Here is a 17,824-nt window from a genome sequence, read left to right on the forward strand (position 1 = left end):
GTATTGTTTACATTGATTTTATACGGTTCATATAATTTCAATAGTAGTACTGTGCCCTGTCATGGAATATTTTGAAAAAAGAATTTGAAAATAGAATTACAAAACATGTATCTCCTTCCTTTTATTTCTACATTTTCATTTAATTTACTAATCTACTTAACAGATTAAAGAAGAAAATTAAAATAATATTGAGATTCTGTCTAAGAATAACAATGAGAAGACTTTTAAATGGCTGACTGTCATTAGTAATTTGAAAAGGTGTTAAAGCTCAAAATAAGAACTTTTAAATAAATAGCAACTATAAAGCTTAATGAGATTTATTTCATATAAATTCTTCCCTTGAGGTGAAAAGAGAAATTTCTATACTTTACAATTGGTTGTTTCAATAATAAAAATCAAATCATTAATAATGTTAATAATAATAACAATAGCAAAAATGGCTAACATTTTATATAGAGATTGCTACATTCCAGGTACTGTATTAAATGATTTTAGAATGATTATTTCTAGGGTATGAAATGATGGGTGTGAAATTGTTGTAACTGATTACTCAATTATAGAATGGAGATAACATTAAAAGAAACACACTACAAAGTACACATACTTAAAGTCTAAAATTCAAATGACTTTTAATATCTCTTATAAAGCTGTTAAAATACCTACACATATACATAGTTGTGTATATATAGCAAAAAATTAAACAGAAAAATACAAAATAGGCTTATAGTATTTTAGGACTATTAACTGACTGATATTCAGTCAGTTTAAACTCTTTATGAAAATGGTACAGAAAGTCAAATTTAAAAAAAAAAAGATCAGTTGATCTATATATCTAAATATTTTCCCTTAGTATACTAGTTCCCAGGAGTTCTGAAATCCAATATTCACTATAACAATAAATACTTTAAATATACAGTATAGATATGATTTTTTTTTCTCCACAAATCATACAGGCAAATCCATACCTAACATATCATGCTATGATAAAAAGTGTATTAAATAGCTGGAGCTGCCATAACAAAATACCATAGCCTGGGTGGCTTAGACAACAGGAGTTTATTTCTCATAGTGCTGAAGGCTGAGAAGTACAACATTTAAGGTATAGGCTGATTGGGTTCCCTGGTGAAGGTTCTATTCTTAACTGGCAGATGGCTGTCTTCTCACTGTGTCCTCACATGGTAGTGGAAGAAAGGAAGCAGACTCTCCAGTGTCTCCTCTTATAAGGGCACTAATCTCATCATGAGGGGCCAACCATGATGACTTCACCTAAACCTAATTACCTCCAAAGTCCCCATCTCCAAATAACATCACATTTGCAGTAGGACTTCAACATTGAATTTTGGTTGATAGAACTCAGTCCATGGCAGAGAGGTTGTTAGAAAAATTCAAAAGAAAAACTTTTGTGGCATAAACTTCTAGCTCTTAACTAGAAAGAAAAGGGAAAAAATAGTGCAGCTGTGGAAGTGGATGCAAAAAGATAGATATGCCAGGAGCAATTAAGAAAAAATCTTTTAAGCACTATTTAAAATCCCAATTATCAATATCTATATCTATATTGCCTATAAAATGTAAATAAAACTATAACAATAATAAAGTCCATTGTGTGATGTCATTTTTTACTTTGAGATTATTAAATATTATATGGTACATTGTGTCCCATGATAAAAATGTGCCAAAGATACAAAACTAATTTTAAACTTTAAAAAGATTTTCAACACAACAACAGTAATTATTTTAACCTCTGATAATACAGCTATGTCTCTTTTATTTAAAAATTAAATTTCCTTACCATTGTGTAGCTGTGGGCCACCTTCATTAATTCAATACATCCTTGAGCATCTGCAAATGCTCGGATTCCTAAACAGTTAGATGGATGCAAGAGCTTCATGAGGAAATGGCAGCACACTTCTACTACTTGAGGAAGCTGAAGAAGGGAAGCTGCAGCAAGAAGGTTTTCAATGGTTTCTTCCTTTAATTCCAAGCAACCTAAACATTAAGTGAAAAGAATTATGAAACTGTTCAAAACATGAAATAACATGTACCATTCTATTACTCAAAACATTAGTCCAATCTTCTAGAAATGATCTGAACCTAAATTGATAATCCAAGTAAATATAACTTATGAAAAGCCAGAAATTGTTTTCAACATCTTGCATTTCTTAGTTTGTGTAATGTTCAGAATCATGTAGTACATACAAATGCAGCTTCAACTAAAATATCTGTATCCTATTGAATAGGAATTATGGTTGTTCCTTTGGTTGTGGATTAGGAAAGAAAAAAAATAGAAATATTTCACAACACATGACTACAAGCTTAGGAGAGCAAAGATGCACTAACATCTTCTGACAATATATGTGTATAAGAATATGAAATACATATGTATGGATAATGAACATATGTATATGTATCTATAAATACCTGTGTTGTATGTTGCTAATATTGTATTTAACTCATTGTGCCTATGATTATAATTTCCTATAATTTTTCTTTCTTTTTGGTCAGTTAACTTCAAAAATTAAGCTCTTTAGCGTTTCCCTTTTTTTCTAACTACTGGAATAACTTATTAAATAATAGAGCTATTCCTGGACTGTTTATAAATCTCATCTGTGAAAACTTCTAGGCTGAACTATTTAGGTTATATTTCATTTAGCAATTCAACACATCTTTAACAGGTATAGTTCCATTCAGATTTTCTATCACTATTGGGTGAGGTTTTCTAGGTCATACATTCTCAGAAATGATTGATTGCATCTTAATTTTTGTGACACAGATGGCTACTCTTCACTAGAAATATCTCCACTCATTTTTCCTGAACACAGGGTCAGGCCACATACTGCCATGACACATGTCAGTGGATGTGTGTTGCTACCACACTGAGGCATTTATGATGTGAGTATACATCATCCCTACTCTTGCTCTTCTACCAGCTAGCTGAAGACAATAAAAACCCTAGTGGATAGAGGCTACACGGGGAGCAAGGAGCCTGAGCTCTGAATCCATGCCCAGCGCTATGAGCTTCAAACAGCAATATGCAATGTTTAAACTAATAATACTCCCAAAATATACTCCAGTTTATACTTGTGTATGTACTTGAATGCAGTCCCAAGTGTCTAAGTTTGAAACTCAAGTGCAAAACCATAGGGAAAAATAATTGATTAACCTTTATTATTAATATGTTGTCATCTAATTTAGAAGGATATTCTTGCCAGCTGAAATATATTTTCTAACTTTGTAATGCTACTGTAATTTTTTCTTAGATCTCTCCTTTTTCCATCATTAGCATTTATTTTTATGACATGTAAGAGAAGTTGTCTACTTTCAAAAATTCAAATTTCAAGGACAGAATATTTATTAAGAAAAGTCTCATAAACAGAATGCCTTTATTGTTTCCCACACCAAAGTTTTTGTTCTGGATTTTTTAAAACTTACAATAATTTGCAAGAATAATACAATAAGCACTTAAAAACCTTTCACTTAACTTCACTAAGTGTTAACATTTTGCTATATTTATCTATATGTGTGTGTGTTTATGCTGTAGTTGCTGAATAATTTGATGGTACTTCTAATCAATCTGTATTTCACCCCTGAGTACTTCAGTGTGTCTCTAAGAACAGAGCTTTCTCCTACATAGCCACTCATGAATGTAATTCTTTACACTCACAAAATTGATACAATAGTATTTGCTATAATGCAAATTTCCCCAAATGTTCAAATAAGATGCTTTAAAGATTTTATTTTTAAATTCAGAATCTAATTAAGTCTCATTACATTAACTTGTTATGTCCCTTTAGTTTTCTTTAATCTAGAACAGTTTCCCAACTATTTTGTCATTCACATTTACGTTACTGTAGGGTTCAGACCAGATTCTTTGTAGAATTCCTCAATTTAGGTTAGTCATATTTTTTCCCCATGATTAGATTTAACTGAAAACTTTTTGACAGGAAGACTGTACAGGTGATGTTGAACCCTTTTCAGTGCTTATATATAGAGAGGTCCATAATGTCAGTATATCCCACTGTTGATGGTGTTAAATTTGGTACCTTGTTTAAAATACTGTCTGCCAGTTATCTTCATTTTGAAGAAACTCTTCCATTTATACTTAATAAGTAATCTGTTGGGTGAGGGACAACTTTGCTTTCAAACATGACATTTCACCCATAACATGTTTAACAGATGAAGAGCATTATGTTTTATTTATGAGTTTCATTGAAAGAATAAGAGAGCAAAGGAATCTAATGCATATTTCAAAGTATCACAAGGGATGTGATGAGGAAAAAAGAAAGGTAAAGTGGATGCAATAAATTGAAAGGAAATTAAAACTTTTTATTACATATAAATTTCCAATTAAATTAGCTATCTAAAGTTTAGTTTGGTATAAAAGAGAGACACTATCAATAATAAAAGTTATTAAACTTTCAAGATTCTAAAAAATGCACAAGAACCCTGTTCAGATATTATCAACTAGTAGAACATTGAGTATCATGATCAATTTGACAAAGGAGACATTTGCCAATAGTAATAAAATTATCTGACGTGTTTATGTTTCACATTATCAATAACATTTTCATTCAATAATAATGTCAAACAAAATCTTCATCTGCAGTTGAAGGATTCATACCAGTTTAAATGATTTTAAGACTAATTATATTAGTGCAATTATAGATATATATGTTAAAGTTTACGAATATTATAGTAAACATCAAAATAAAGTATTCTACAAATTATGGAAACATATTTTATATAAACTTTAGCTGATTTACAAAATGTATACCTATACTTATAAAAATAAAAAATATAAAATATAGAGGAGCTAACATGAATACTATAAAATCTGTTATTATTTACAATTGATTATAAGCATAACAATTATATACATATATATATATATATTTAAAATCCCATGACTTAAGACCCTTGGAGGAATTTTACCTAAAAGTTTTCAGTAAGATTATCAAGAAGATATTTGTATGCTTTTTAGCATAGATTATATGAAAATCAGTTTAAAAAGGATATGGTTTCAATTGGTATGGTTTTTATAGATTCCATTTTTGTTGTGATTTCAGAACAGTAGGAGAGTGATTTTCTTTAATTTTAATCGATTAGCTATTCTCAATAGCATCTGTGCAGAAAAGAATTAACACAGCAGGCCTGAACTGCTCTCCTTGAAAAGGCCTGCTTGCAAGATTTGCCCTTGACTAGTGCCTGAAAATTTAGATTTCAAGAGGGTTCCCACCATTAAGTAATATAAATGGCTCACTGTGCCTAAACTGTTTGTGTAAGCATTATGGTTTATGCTTAACAACTGCTTTCCTTCTGGGAGTCTTGAATTTTGGTATATACTAAGCAGAGGTTGCCTATGTGATTAGTCCTCAACAAAAACCTGGGACTCCAAGTCTCTAATGAATCTCCCTGTTGGCAGCAACTCACAGGTTTCGTCACAACTTTTTGCAAAGAAATTAAATGCCTCCTGTGCTATTCCACTTGGAATGCTGACCTTGGAAGTTTGCTCCTGGTTTCCCAAGGACTATGCCCTGTGCACCATTTCCCTTTCCTCATTATGCTTTGAACCCCTTTGATGTAACAAATCAGAGCCATTGGTTTGTCTGTATGCTGAGACTTGTGAGCCACCCTCTCATGAATCATCCAACCTGGAGGGTTAGTCTTGGGGATGTCTCAACACAGCATTCTAATTAGAATAGTTGGGGTGGTGGGTGATGTTTGAGATATACTGTGCCCATGGGCTGGAAGATACAACATTGCTAAGATTTCAACTGACCCCAAATTAATCTATAGATTTATTATAATCATATTTAAAATCCCAGCAGACTTTTTGTAGAAATTGCAAAACTGATCTAAAGTTCCTATGTAAATGCAATGACCTAGAAAAACCAAAACAATTTTGAGAAAGAACAAAGTGGGAGTAATGTCACTACCAGATTTTAAGACTTTTTACAAAGATATGGTAATTAAAATTGATTGCTATTTGTCTAAATATAGACAATAGATCAATGGAAAAGGATAGATTCTAGAAAGATTTTCAAAGGCTCAAAAAAATTCAACTGAGAAAGGATAGTCTTTGAATAATGGGTACAAGCAGGTAGGCATGTACAAAAACTTGTGTTTTAATCTGTACCCCACAAAATATATAAAATTTACTCAAAACTGATCATAGTCCTAAATTTAAAACTTAAAACTACAAATCTTCTCTAAGAAAACATGGGAGAAATACTGTGACTTTAAGTTAGTTAATGATTCCTTAGATAAAACATCAAAAAGCATAATCCACAAGAAAACATGGTAAATTGGACTTTATAAAAATCACTACAAGTGACAATAGTAAAGGAACAAAAAGATGAACCATGAATGGGAAAAATGTGTGCAAAATTATATATCTGATAAAGTACTTGTATCCAAAATACATAAAGAACACTCAAACTCAATAATAAAAAAATTTTAATGGGCAAGTGATCTAAGCAGACATTCCACAAAAGAAGATACATGAATGTAAAGTGCTCAACAACATTACTGTTTAGGAGAATGCAAGATAAAAAGCACAATGATATACCACTACATATACATTAGAACAGCTGGTGGAAATGTGAAATGGTATAACCATTTTGGAAAACATTTTTACAATTTCATTTTTCAAATGACTCAGCCATGTCACTCCTAAGTATTTACCCAAGAGAAATAAAAGAATGTGTCAATATAAATCCTTCTACATGAATGCTTATAGCAGATTTATTTTGTAATGACCAAAACCCTGAAAACAACCCAGACATTCATCAGCAAGTGAATGGATGAAAAACTTGTAGCCGATCCATTTACTGGAATAAATTAGAAGGAACTATTGATATGTGCAACATCATGGTTACTTATGCTGAGTGTAAAATTATGCTGAATGTAAGAAATCAGATGAAGATAACTCTACCATCCAATTTAATTAAAATTCTTAAACATCCAAACTTATCTATTGTGAGTGACATAAATCAGATCATCAGTACCTGAGCATGTGTTAGGGGTGAGGAGAGGCAACAAGATGGATCATAAAAAGAGATGACAGATATATTCATTATCCTGACTATGGTAATGATTTTATGTATGTATACACATGTTAAAACATCAAATTGTATACCTTATATATGTATAGCTCATCGAATGTAAATATTCATCAATGAAGCTTTTAAAAAATACTCAAATGTTAACAAAGATGATTTGAATTGACTAGTACTGTAAATATTTTCTGAGGGCTTTAATTCAAACTTTACTAACAAAATCACAAAGATAGAATATTATAATTTAGAGAAATTGTGGTTATGTGTACATTTTGTCTTAAGTTTACAATGTACAGAACACATTATTATAGTCATGGAAACTTCATATATACTATTACCAATTTAAAATACTTGACCGAAGTATTTTAAAAATAATCTTATAAGTGTAAACCTAACATGTAAAATGGTGTGTGTGTGTGTGTGTGTGCACGTTAGTATATTTACTTTCCCAATCAAAGTGATTCATAGATATTATGCAATGGTTCATAGATATTATGATTCATATATATTATGCAGTGAAATAAGCTATAGGATATATAAGAACAAATAATTATTCAGTCCAAATTCAAATACTGGATCTAATATTGTACTTTATAATAATTTAGGTAAAATGTCAGCAGGGCATCTCACCATCCTTTCCTGTTTAAAAAAAAAAAAAAGAGAGAGAGAGAGAAAAACTAAATTTTCACAGGTTTTCTATTAACTAATTTTTAAAAGTTACTTAGTGGTAATTTGGGATGTGAATTTGGAGGATATGAGCATTGTTTGTGCTATTTTTTTCAACTTGGAATATATCCAATGAAAGGATCCATTTGTAAAAAGCCAGAAGGCACAAATGGAATATTAGTTAGTGTTGAGCTTGAATACACACAAATTGAGCTACCTCATGCATGATACATTCTTTGTATCTATAACCTGGTTATTTCTCTGGCAGATTTAGATGGTAAAAAGGCAAAAATCTGCTAAGTATTTGACTTAAAATAATCCTAAAAAAAGATATGACTACTGTTAATGGAAAAAATACAGTAATTCTATACATCCACTCAAAGTTAACTTTCAAGGCATTAATGTTCACAAATGGCTTTAGACTTACTGAGAGGGAAAATCTATGATTTTACTTTAGGTGACATTGAAAATTGGCTTTAAAATATCCAATGACATTTTAGATAACTAAGGAGCTATGCCTATAGTAAAAGAAAACCCTGAGAAATTTTTCTAAAATAATAAGAAAATATTTATAATGTTTCTTGACAAGTCCAGATGATGAGGCTGGTTGTCCCCAGAACTGATTAATTGAAGGGTTCAACACATCTTTAGGAAACAGCCATCCTTTCAAGAGCCTTGCTGTTTCCCTCATGGTTGCCATAGTTTCAAGCTTCAAATTCAGACAGGAAAACACCCATCAGAAGAGAGAGTATTCCTTAATGCATTGATACATTTCTGTTGCATCAGTGAAGAAATCTTTACTAAAAGTTCCCCAGAACTCTTTCTTTATGTTGCCTTGGCAAAAAATTTATGACATGAACATGCCTTAACCCAATAATTAGCAATGGGGTAAAACCCCAATAACTGATTTTGACCTTACACGAATTACATTGATAGAAATGAGTCACTCTCCCTTAAGTTAACTGGGGGAATAAGAAGAGACTGACTTTTGAATATGGTACCTCTAATGTGTGCTACATTATCTGCAGTCTCATCTTAAGTAAATGACAAAGCTACTGAGCATTCCAAACACGTATCAGTGAACTCAAACTCTGATTTCCTACAAGAGAATATAGTTAAATTTACACTATATTAGAATGAAAATATGTAAAATATAATTGGAAGAAAATCACAAAGATTATAGAAGAATATAAATCTGTGCTGTTCATGTTTTAATAGATAAGTATTCTATTAACAACTATGCTGTATAACCATATTTTATGTATAAATTCCATTATATTGAAAAGATAATGCATTTTACCAGATAAGTGCAAGAACTGCCCATAAAACCCATAAAGTAAATTAAATATTCTCTCTATATATTTATCTGTCTACCTACCTATCTAGCTCTATCTTTAATGGAAATAAAGAGAAATAATATGATACATTAGAATTAAAACAAAGTAAAAAACTGGTATTTTAGTAATTTGTAGGGGTTTAAAAATAAACTTTTTCTTAAAATATTTTATTTATATATTTGTTGACATTGAGTTTATTGAAATGATATTAAATGTGTAAAATCTCCATTTTACAGAAAATGAGACCCTTGTAGAATTAAAGAGCTGGTAAATGATAGCATAGAACTCAAATCTAAAGCTAGCTTCAAAACCTGTATCTTATTACACTGCTTCTTACCATGAGCACTTGGAGAGCAGGTATTGAGTTTTGATCAACTCTAAATCCCTAGCACTTAGCTTAGTACTAGGTACAAGTATAAAAGAGAAATTAAATTACCTATAATGTCACCACCTAGTATAACCACTATTAAAATATTGGTATATTATATTGACAAGTACACACTGCTATATTTAAAATAAAATGCCTTTCTATGAAAAAAAATGTTTTCAAAGAATACTGACTCAAGTTGAAAAGTGTTCACACTGTATTAAAAAAGATAAAACATAGGTAATATGATCAAAATTTTATAAAATATTATTTATTTATACACATCTGTTTTATATATATGCACATAAAAAGATTGAAATAAAATACTCTAGATTTACAGAAAACCTGCAAAGATAGCCAAGAGATTTTTCATATAGCACATACCTGTTTTTCCTAGTTAACAATGTATGATCCACATGTTAAATTAATGAAACAACATTGTTATATTATTATTAACCAAAGTTCAAACTTTACTCATATACCCTTACTTTTTTACCTATTATTCTTTTTTCTGTTCCAAGATGCCATGTAGAATACAACATTTCATTTAGTCATTATATCTCCTTAGGCAACACTTGGCTGTGACATTTTCTCAGACTTTTCTTGTTTTTAATGACTTTGACAGTTTTGAAAGTATTAGTAAAGTATTTTGTAGACTGCCCCCAACTGGGATTTGTCTAATTATGATTACACTGGGAATAAGGGCTTTTGGTCTCGTCACATCATATCAAGGGTGCAAATTATCAACATGACATCACTGTTTATGTCAATTTTGATTACTTGGTAAAAGTATTTTTTGTCAGGTTTCTGACTATAAAATAACTCTTTCACCCACTTTTCCATGCCATGCTCTCTGGAAGGAAGGCCCTATGAACAGCCACACTTAAGGAGCAGGGAGTTATGCTCTCTTTGAGAGCAGATTAATTACATAAATGATTTGGAATTTATTTATTTCCTCAATAATTTATTTATATAAATACATTCCTAGGGTTTATTTCAGTGCTTCACAAAAGGCAGGAGAGTTAAGGAAATTTTGGTTTACATCATTTTATTAAATTTAATAGATTTACATATCTTTCTAACAATTACCAAAAGAAATTGATTTTTACTGTAATTTAGACTTTTGCTGCTATCAAATTATTCCTTAATCTAATAAGCACCACATTACTGGCACTCTGGTATCCTCCCTCTCTCTCTCTCTGTCTGTCTCTCTCTTTCCTCTCTCACTCTCATCTGTAGGGAAATCCTGATTGTCATGTGAAAATTATAGCAAACCAATTTAGAAAAAAATAATATATACTTGGGAAATTCTATAATCTTAGAGCTTATTAATTAATAAACAATGTCTTACATGCATTCTAGCCACAAGTAAAGCACTGATTATGCTTTTAGAGTACTAAACATACCTCAGAGTTCTTAGGCTCATTGTCAGAAAAGTTAAGGAAATATCTGTGGGTCAGTAAGACAGTAGTTGTGAAAGCAAAGACCATCATTTTCCCATCATATCTGTACTTCATTTTCTTTAGGAAAGTCCACTGGGAGTCAGGCCAGAACCAAAAATGTCAATAGTTCTCATTTACTTAAATTGTTTTAAATCTACTGTCCTTACATATCCATCATTTGGAAGAACAAGGAATTGTTTGCTGAGTAAAAATCTTGACTTTTTCTGAATATTCCCTTGACCCACATCCATGCACAGGTGTTTAAATTCCTTGACTTTAAAGATAGAGTGTCACCCCTTATTTTCAGTGTATCATAGTTTGTAATTCCATCCCTAATCAACTACATAGAATTTTTTCCCACTTCCAGTACTTGCTATAGAGTTTAATCTAAAGCAGACTGTCACTCAATACTCAAGCAAATTTTGGTTATGAGAAAAAAAAATCAAAAAGAATCAACTCATAGTTATACAAGTTATCCAAACATCTACTCTAGGTAACATAATTTGGCAACCTGTATATCAGACCTATCACAAATATGTTCATTTGGCCACTACAGAGTTTAATACTTTAGAACACCTTTACATGGAGCATGTACTCTTGAGTTCAGCATAGATAACAATCTCTTCAAATTAAATGTACACTGAACCCAAAAGAGTTTGATCCAAGGATTTTATTATTCTATTGTTTAATACATGAAATTATTAATAACATGTTTTTGGACATTATCTTTTGAACTTGAATCAGCCAACAGAAGAAAGAGTTCTGTGGTTCATTATTATATCTACTTTTGGTACATTAATGAGGATGCCTGAAGTACATCATTGTGTCTTACAAGTATTCAAATACTCAAAAATATTCCTCTCAAATGTTAATATCAGTAAACTGTGCTTAACTTGAGAAAATATTAGTTTCTATTTTATAGCATAACTGTTAGGCTTCTTTCTTTGCTTTGGTGACTGAGAAGCTAAAACAAAAGATTGATATATACTTTCTATGAATACAAAAATAAAAGACACTTAGGATGCAAATCATACCTTGGTGTTGCATATTTGAGTTTGATTGCTTTTTTTTTTAAGGTCTTTTGTATTTGAACTTCAAAGTCTTATACACCATGGATACTTAGGAATGAAACTGTGATGAGAGTTATAATCCTGTGGCTTCTGTAAATGACTTTAGGATTGTTTTCTTCCTTTATTGCTCTACTTCAATCAAGAAAATAGAGGGGAGATTGAAAGGGATAAGTATAAGAGAATATAACTTCTCATTAGACAGATTTTGCAGCAACAGTACTTACAAGTTGCTACAGTATGTTTTCAAACAACAAGGTTGAACTGAAGTTAACTACAAAGTTGCTTCATCTTGGGTGAGTAAATATTTTAAGCACTCACATGGATGGCTGTGTAGTAGAAATTAAAAAGTCTGCAGTTTTGATATTTTATTCTCTGACCATCTGCCCAGATTGGGAGTTCTACCATCCTGTCTGTGCATGAGGCCATCCTACCCACTTCCTCTGCACTCCCGGGCTTCTGAGTTGCCAGATTGTTTCTGTTTGTTTGTTTAACATACAATTTTCTTTGGAGTTCTATCTTGGCTCTCAAAATATGCTTAATATGTTATTATGTAATTCCCTTTTTGTTATCAGTATAGATCAGTTTCAGATATTACTATTTTCATTTTCTGACTATAAGCATTCATGTTTTTCTTTAAATCATCACATCTAACAATCCATATTCATAATCAATATTTCTTAGCCCAATGAATGAGCAATTGCTACAAAGTGTTCCTCAGCAAGTACACAGTTGATTCTCAAATAAGCATGAAATCCTTTCCCAAAGCATCACCATATATTACTAACATGTTAATTTCCCCCATTTATGTATTTTTTTAAAATTTTTGTTGAAGTACAGTTGATTTAACATGTTGTGTTAGTTTCAGGTGTACAGCAAAGTGAATCAGTTATCCACATACATACATCCACTCTTTTTTTACATTCTTTTCATGTATTGGTCATTATAGAGTATTGAGTAGAGTTCCTTGTGCTATACTGTAGGTCCTAATTAGTTATCTGTTTTATATATAGTAGTATGTATATGCCAATCCCAATCTCCCAATTTATCCCTCCCCCTACAATTCCCTGGTAACCTTAAGTTTGTTTTATACATCTGTGACTCTACTTCTGTTTTGTAAATAACTTCATTTCTACCCATTTTTAGATTCTACATATAAGTGATATCATATGATATTTGTCTTTGTGTGACTTACTTCACCCAATATGACAATGTAGAGGCTCATAGATGCTGCTGCAAATGGCATTATTTTGTTCTTTTTTTATGGCTGAGTAATATTCCATTGTATATATATACCACATTTTTTTTATCCATTCCTCTGCTGATGGACACTTAGGTTGCTTCCAAGTCCTGGCTATTGTAAATAGTGTTGCAATGAACATTGGGGCACATATATCTTTTTGAATTATACTTTTCTCTGGGTATATGCCTACGAGTGAGATTGCTGGGTCATATAATAGTTCTATTTTTAGTTTTTTAAGGAACCTCCATAGAGTTCTCTATAGTGGTTATGCCAAGTTACATTCCCACCAACAATGTAGGAGGGTTCCCTTTTCTCCACACCTTCTCCAGCATTTATCATTTGTAGATCTTTGATGATGGCCATTCTGACCGGTGTGAGGTGATACCTCATTGTACTTTGATTTGCATTTCTCTAATAATTAGTGATGTTGAGCATCTTTTCCTCTTCTTTTTAGCCATCTGTATGTTTTCCTTATGAAAATGACTATACTACCCAAAGAAATCTACAGATTCAATGCAATCCTTATCAAATTACCAATGCTCTTTTTCACAGAATTAGAGCAAAAAATTTTACAATTTGTATGGAAATGCAAAAGACCCTGAATAGTAAAAGCAATCTTGAGAAAAAAAAACGGAGCTGGAGGAATCAGGCTCCCTGACTTCAGATTATACTACAAGGCTACAGTAATCAAAACACTATGGTACTGGTACTAAAACAGAAATATAGATCAATGGAACAGGATAGAAAGTCTAGAGAGAAACCCACACACCTATGGTCACCTAATCCATGACAAAGGAGACAAGAATATACAATGGAGAAAATACAGTCACTTGAATTAGCTTAAGATGGCAGAGTAGAGGGACGTGCACCCACCCCTTCTTATGAGAACAACATAATCACAACTAACTGCTGAACAACCATTAACAAAAAACCTTGGAACCTACCAAAAATGATATCCTGCATCCAAAGACAAACGAGAAGCCAAAACGAGATGGTAGGAGGGGCACAATCACAATAAAATCAAATCCCATATATGCCAGGTGGATGGCCCACAAACTGGAAAGCAATCGTAGAGTAAGTATCCTATATATGAACGTTCAGGAGGCAAACTTTCCAAGATGCAAATGTGCATTAACATGTCCAGTCACATAAGTTAGTTCACATGTCTGGAGTACATTGTCACGTTCATGTATCCTCTGCAAGTGGTTGTGCTTTTGTGTACTTTGCTGCACAGTACTTCATAGAATACAGTAGTGCAGTATCTTTATTTCAAGGCCAGGATGTCCAGAAGCAAGTATAAAAGCAGCAGTGATGTAGCTGGTACTGATAAGAAAAGCCAGGAATTGGAAGCCCAGAGAAAGGATAAAGAGAGACAGAGGAAGAAGAAGTAACTGAAGAATGGAAGAGATTCACAATACAGGAAATGGCAAGGGGATTTTCTTTATTTGAGGAGTTACTGTTAGTTTTTGAGGCACGGGATCCGAATGTAGAATGGAACACAAAGGTTGCAGCAGCCATTTAGAATGCAGTCCAGTGCTACCATGTCATCTATGACAAGAAAAAAAAGAGCTACTTCCCAGACATCACTGGATTGTTTTTTCAAGAGGGTAGATAGGATTGAATCCAGCAAAGAACCAGAACCTATGCCATCAGTGTCAGGCATGAGTGAAATTGCAGCTTGCCCTCCATCTCCTATTGCTTATGATCCTTCAGCTCTACCATCTCCCAGCTCCTCTCCCTCCTTCAGTCAGTAACTCTTCTTGCCTGTTCACTCGATGCCAGCACCTGTATGCCAGTTGTTGTACTGTACTACTGTACTTTTCAAGGTACTGTACTGTAAGATTAAAAATGTTTTCTTTATTTTTGTGTTTGTTTTTTATGCATTATTTGTGTGAAAAGTATTATAAACCTATTACAGTACAGTACTATATAGCCAATTGTTAGTTGGGTACCTAGGCTAACTTTGCTGGATGTATGAATAAATTGAACTTATGGACACGGTCTCAGCACAGAACCCATTTGTATGTAGGGGACATACTGTATGACAGAAGTTCTCTCACTGGAGTGAAAGTTCTGAGCCCCACATCAGGCTTCCCAGCCTGTGGGTCCAGTAATGGGAGGAGGCATCCCCAGAGAATCTGGCTTTGAAGTTCAGCAGATTTGATTGCAGGACCTCCACAGGACTGAGGGAAACAGAAATTATGCCTTTGGGGGGTACACACAAGTCTTGTGCAAACCAGGACCCAGGGGAAAAAAGCAGTGACCCCATAAGAGACTGGGCCAGACATACCTGCTAGTATTGGAGGGTCTCCTGCAGAGGTGAGAGGCTGCTGTGGCTCACTGAGGGTACAAAGACATTGGCAGCAGCAGTTCTGGGAAGTACTTATTGGTGTGAGCCTTCCCAGAGACTGCAATTAGCCCCACCAAACAGACTGTAGACTCCAGTGCTAGGTCCCCTCAGGCCAAACAACCAACAAGGAGAGAACATGGCACCACCCATCAGCAGACAAGTGGATAAAAGTTTTACTGAGGACTGACCTGCCCACCACCAGTCCCTCCCATCAGGAAGCATGCACAAGCCTCTTAGATAGCCTCATCCACCAGAGGGTAGACAGAAGCCGCATGAAGAACAACAGTCCTGCAGTTTACAGAATGAAAAACACAATCACAGAAAGTTAGACAAAATGAAATGGCAGAGGATTATGTCCCAGGTGAAGGAACAAGATAAAACCCCAGAAAAACACTTAAGTGAAGTGGAGATAGGCAACATTCCAGAAAAAGAATTCAGAATAATGATAGTGAAGATGATCTAGGATGTCAGATAAATAATGGAGTTCGAGAAGATGAAAGAAACGTTTAACAAAACCTAGAAGAACTAAAGAAAAAGCAAGCTGAAATGAATCCTTGATAACTGAAATGAAAAATACACTAGAAGGAATCAATAGCAGAATAACTGAGGCAGAAGAACAGGTGAGTGATGTGAAAGAGTGAATGGTGGAAATCACTGCCATGGAACAAAATAAAGAAAAAAGGAATGAAAAGAAATGAAGACAGTATTTTTGGACAACATTAAACCCACCAACAGTCACCTTACAGGGGTCTGAGAAGGAGAAGAGAGAGAAAGCACCTGAGAAAATATTTGAAAAGATAATAGCTGAAAACTTCCCTAACATGGGAAAAGAAGCAGTCAACTCAGCCCCACTAGTCCAGGAAGTGCAGAGAGTCCCAGGTAGGATAAACCCAAGGAGGAACATGCTGAGACACATAGTAATCAAACTGACAAAATTTAAAGACAAAGAAAAATAATTTAAAGCACCAAGGGAAAACAACAAATAACATGCAAGGGAACTCCCATAAAGTTATCAGTTGATTTCTCAGCAGCAAATCTGCAGAACAGAAGGGATTGGCATGATATATTGCAAGGGATGAAAGAGAAGAACCTACAACCAAGAATACTCTACCCAGCAAGGCATTCATTCAGATTTGACAGAGAAATCAAAAGCTTTACAGACAAGCAAAAGCTAAGAATTCAGCACCACAAGACCAGGTTTTCAACAAATGCTTAAGAAACTTCTCTAGGCGGGAAAGAGACCAGAAACTTAAAACAAACTTGTACTTAAATAGATTGGTATATCAAAACCTTGCCAGACCAGCAAACTGAAAATCTACAATAGATACACACACAAAAAAAGAAAAAGCAACCCAAACACAAACACTAAAGATGGTCATCAAACCACAAGAGAAGAGAACAAAAGAGGAAGGGAAGAAAAAAGACCTATAAAAACAAAACCAAAACTATTAAGAAAAAGTCAATAAGAATGTACATATTGATAATTACCTTAAATTTACTGATAAATAGATTAAATATTCCAACCAATAGACATAGACTGGCTGAATGGATACAAAAACAAGACACTGTATATTCTGTCTACAGGAGACCCACTTCAGACCTAGGGACACAAACAGACTGAAAGTGAGAGGATCAGAAAAGATATTCCATGCAAATAGAAATCAAAAGAAAGCTGGAGTAGCAATGCTCGTATCAGACAAAATAGATGTTAAAATAAAGACTCTTATAAGTGACAAAGAAGGATACTGCAAAATGATCAAGGGCTCAATCCATGAAGAAGATATAATAATTGGAAATATATATGCACCCATCATAGGAGCACCTCAGTATATAAGGCAAATACTAACAGCCATAAAGGGAGAAATCGACAATAACACAATAATAGTGGGAAACTTTAACAACCCATTTTCTTCAAAGGACAAATCATCCAGAGAGAAAATCAATAAGGAAACACAGGCCTTAAATGACACATTAGTGCAGATGGACTTAATTGATATTTATAGAGTATGCCATTCAAAAGCAGCAATGTACACATTCTTCTCAAGTGCACACGGAACATTCTGCAGGAGTGACCAAAAGCTGGGCCAAAAAGCAAGACTCCGAAATTTAATAAATTTAATCTTTTAATTAAATTTAATCTTTTCTGTGAGATTAGAAATAAACTACAAGTAAAGAACTATAAAAAACACAAACACATGGAGGCAAAACAATATGCTACTAAGCAAGCAATGGATCACTGAAGAAATCAAAGAGTAAATCAAAAATTACCTAGAGACAAATGAAAATGAAAGCACAAT

General features: G+C 33.1%; 1 protein-coding gene across 2 annotated transcripts in view; it reads right to left on the reverse strand.

Annotated features, from left to right (window-relative positions):
* KLHL1 (kelch like family member 1) overlaps positions 1 to 17,824 on the reverse strand; it is a 370,292-nt gene that overhangs the window by 182,519 nt on the left and 169,949 nt on the right. For both annotated transcript variants that reach the window (XM_029210217.1, XM_029210216.1), the window contains one exon: positions 1,790 to 1,986. In XM_029210217.1, coding sequence (XP_029066050.1) covers positions 1,790 to 1,986 — 197 coding nt within the window. The remainder of the gene's footprint in view (positions 1 to 1,789; positions 1,987 to 17,824) is intronic.

The sequence above is a fragment of the Monodon monoceros genome, unplaced genomic scaffold, assembly GCF_005190385.1.
Source record: "Monodon monoceros isolate NGI ecotype Baffin Bay Population unplaced genomic scaffold, NGI_Narwhal_1 Super_Scaffold_8, whole genome shotgun sequence".
NCBI classification, from domain to species: domain Eukaryota; kingdom Metazoa; phylum Chordata; class Mammalia; order Artiodactyla; family Monodontidae; genus Monodon; species Monodon monoceros.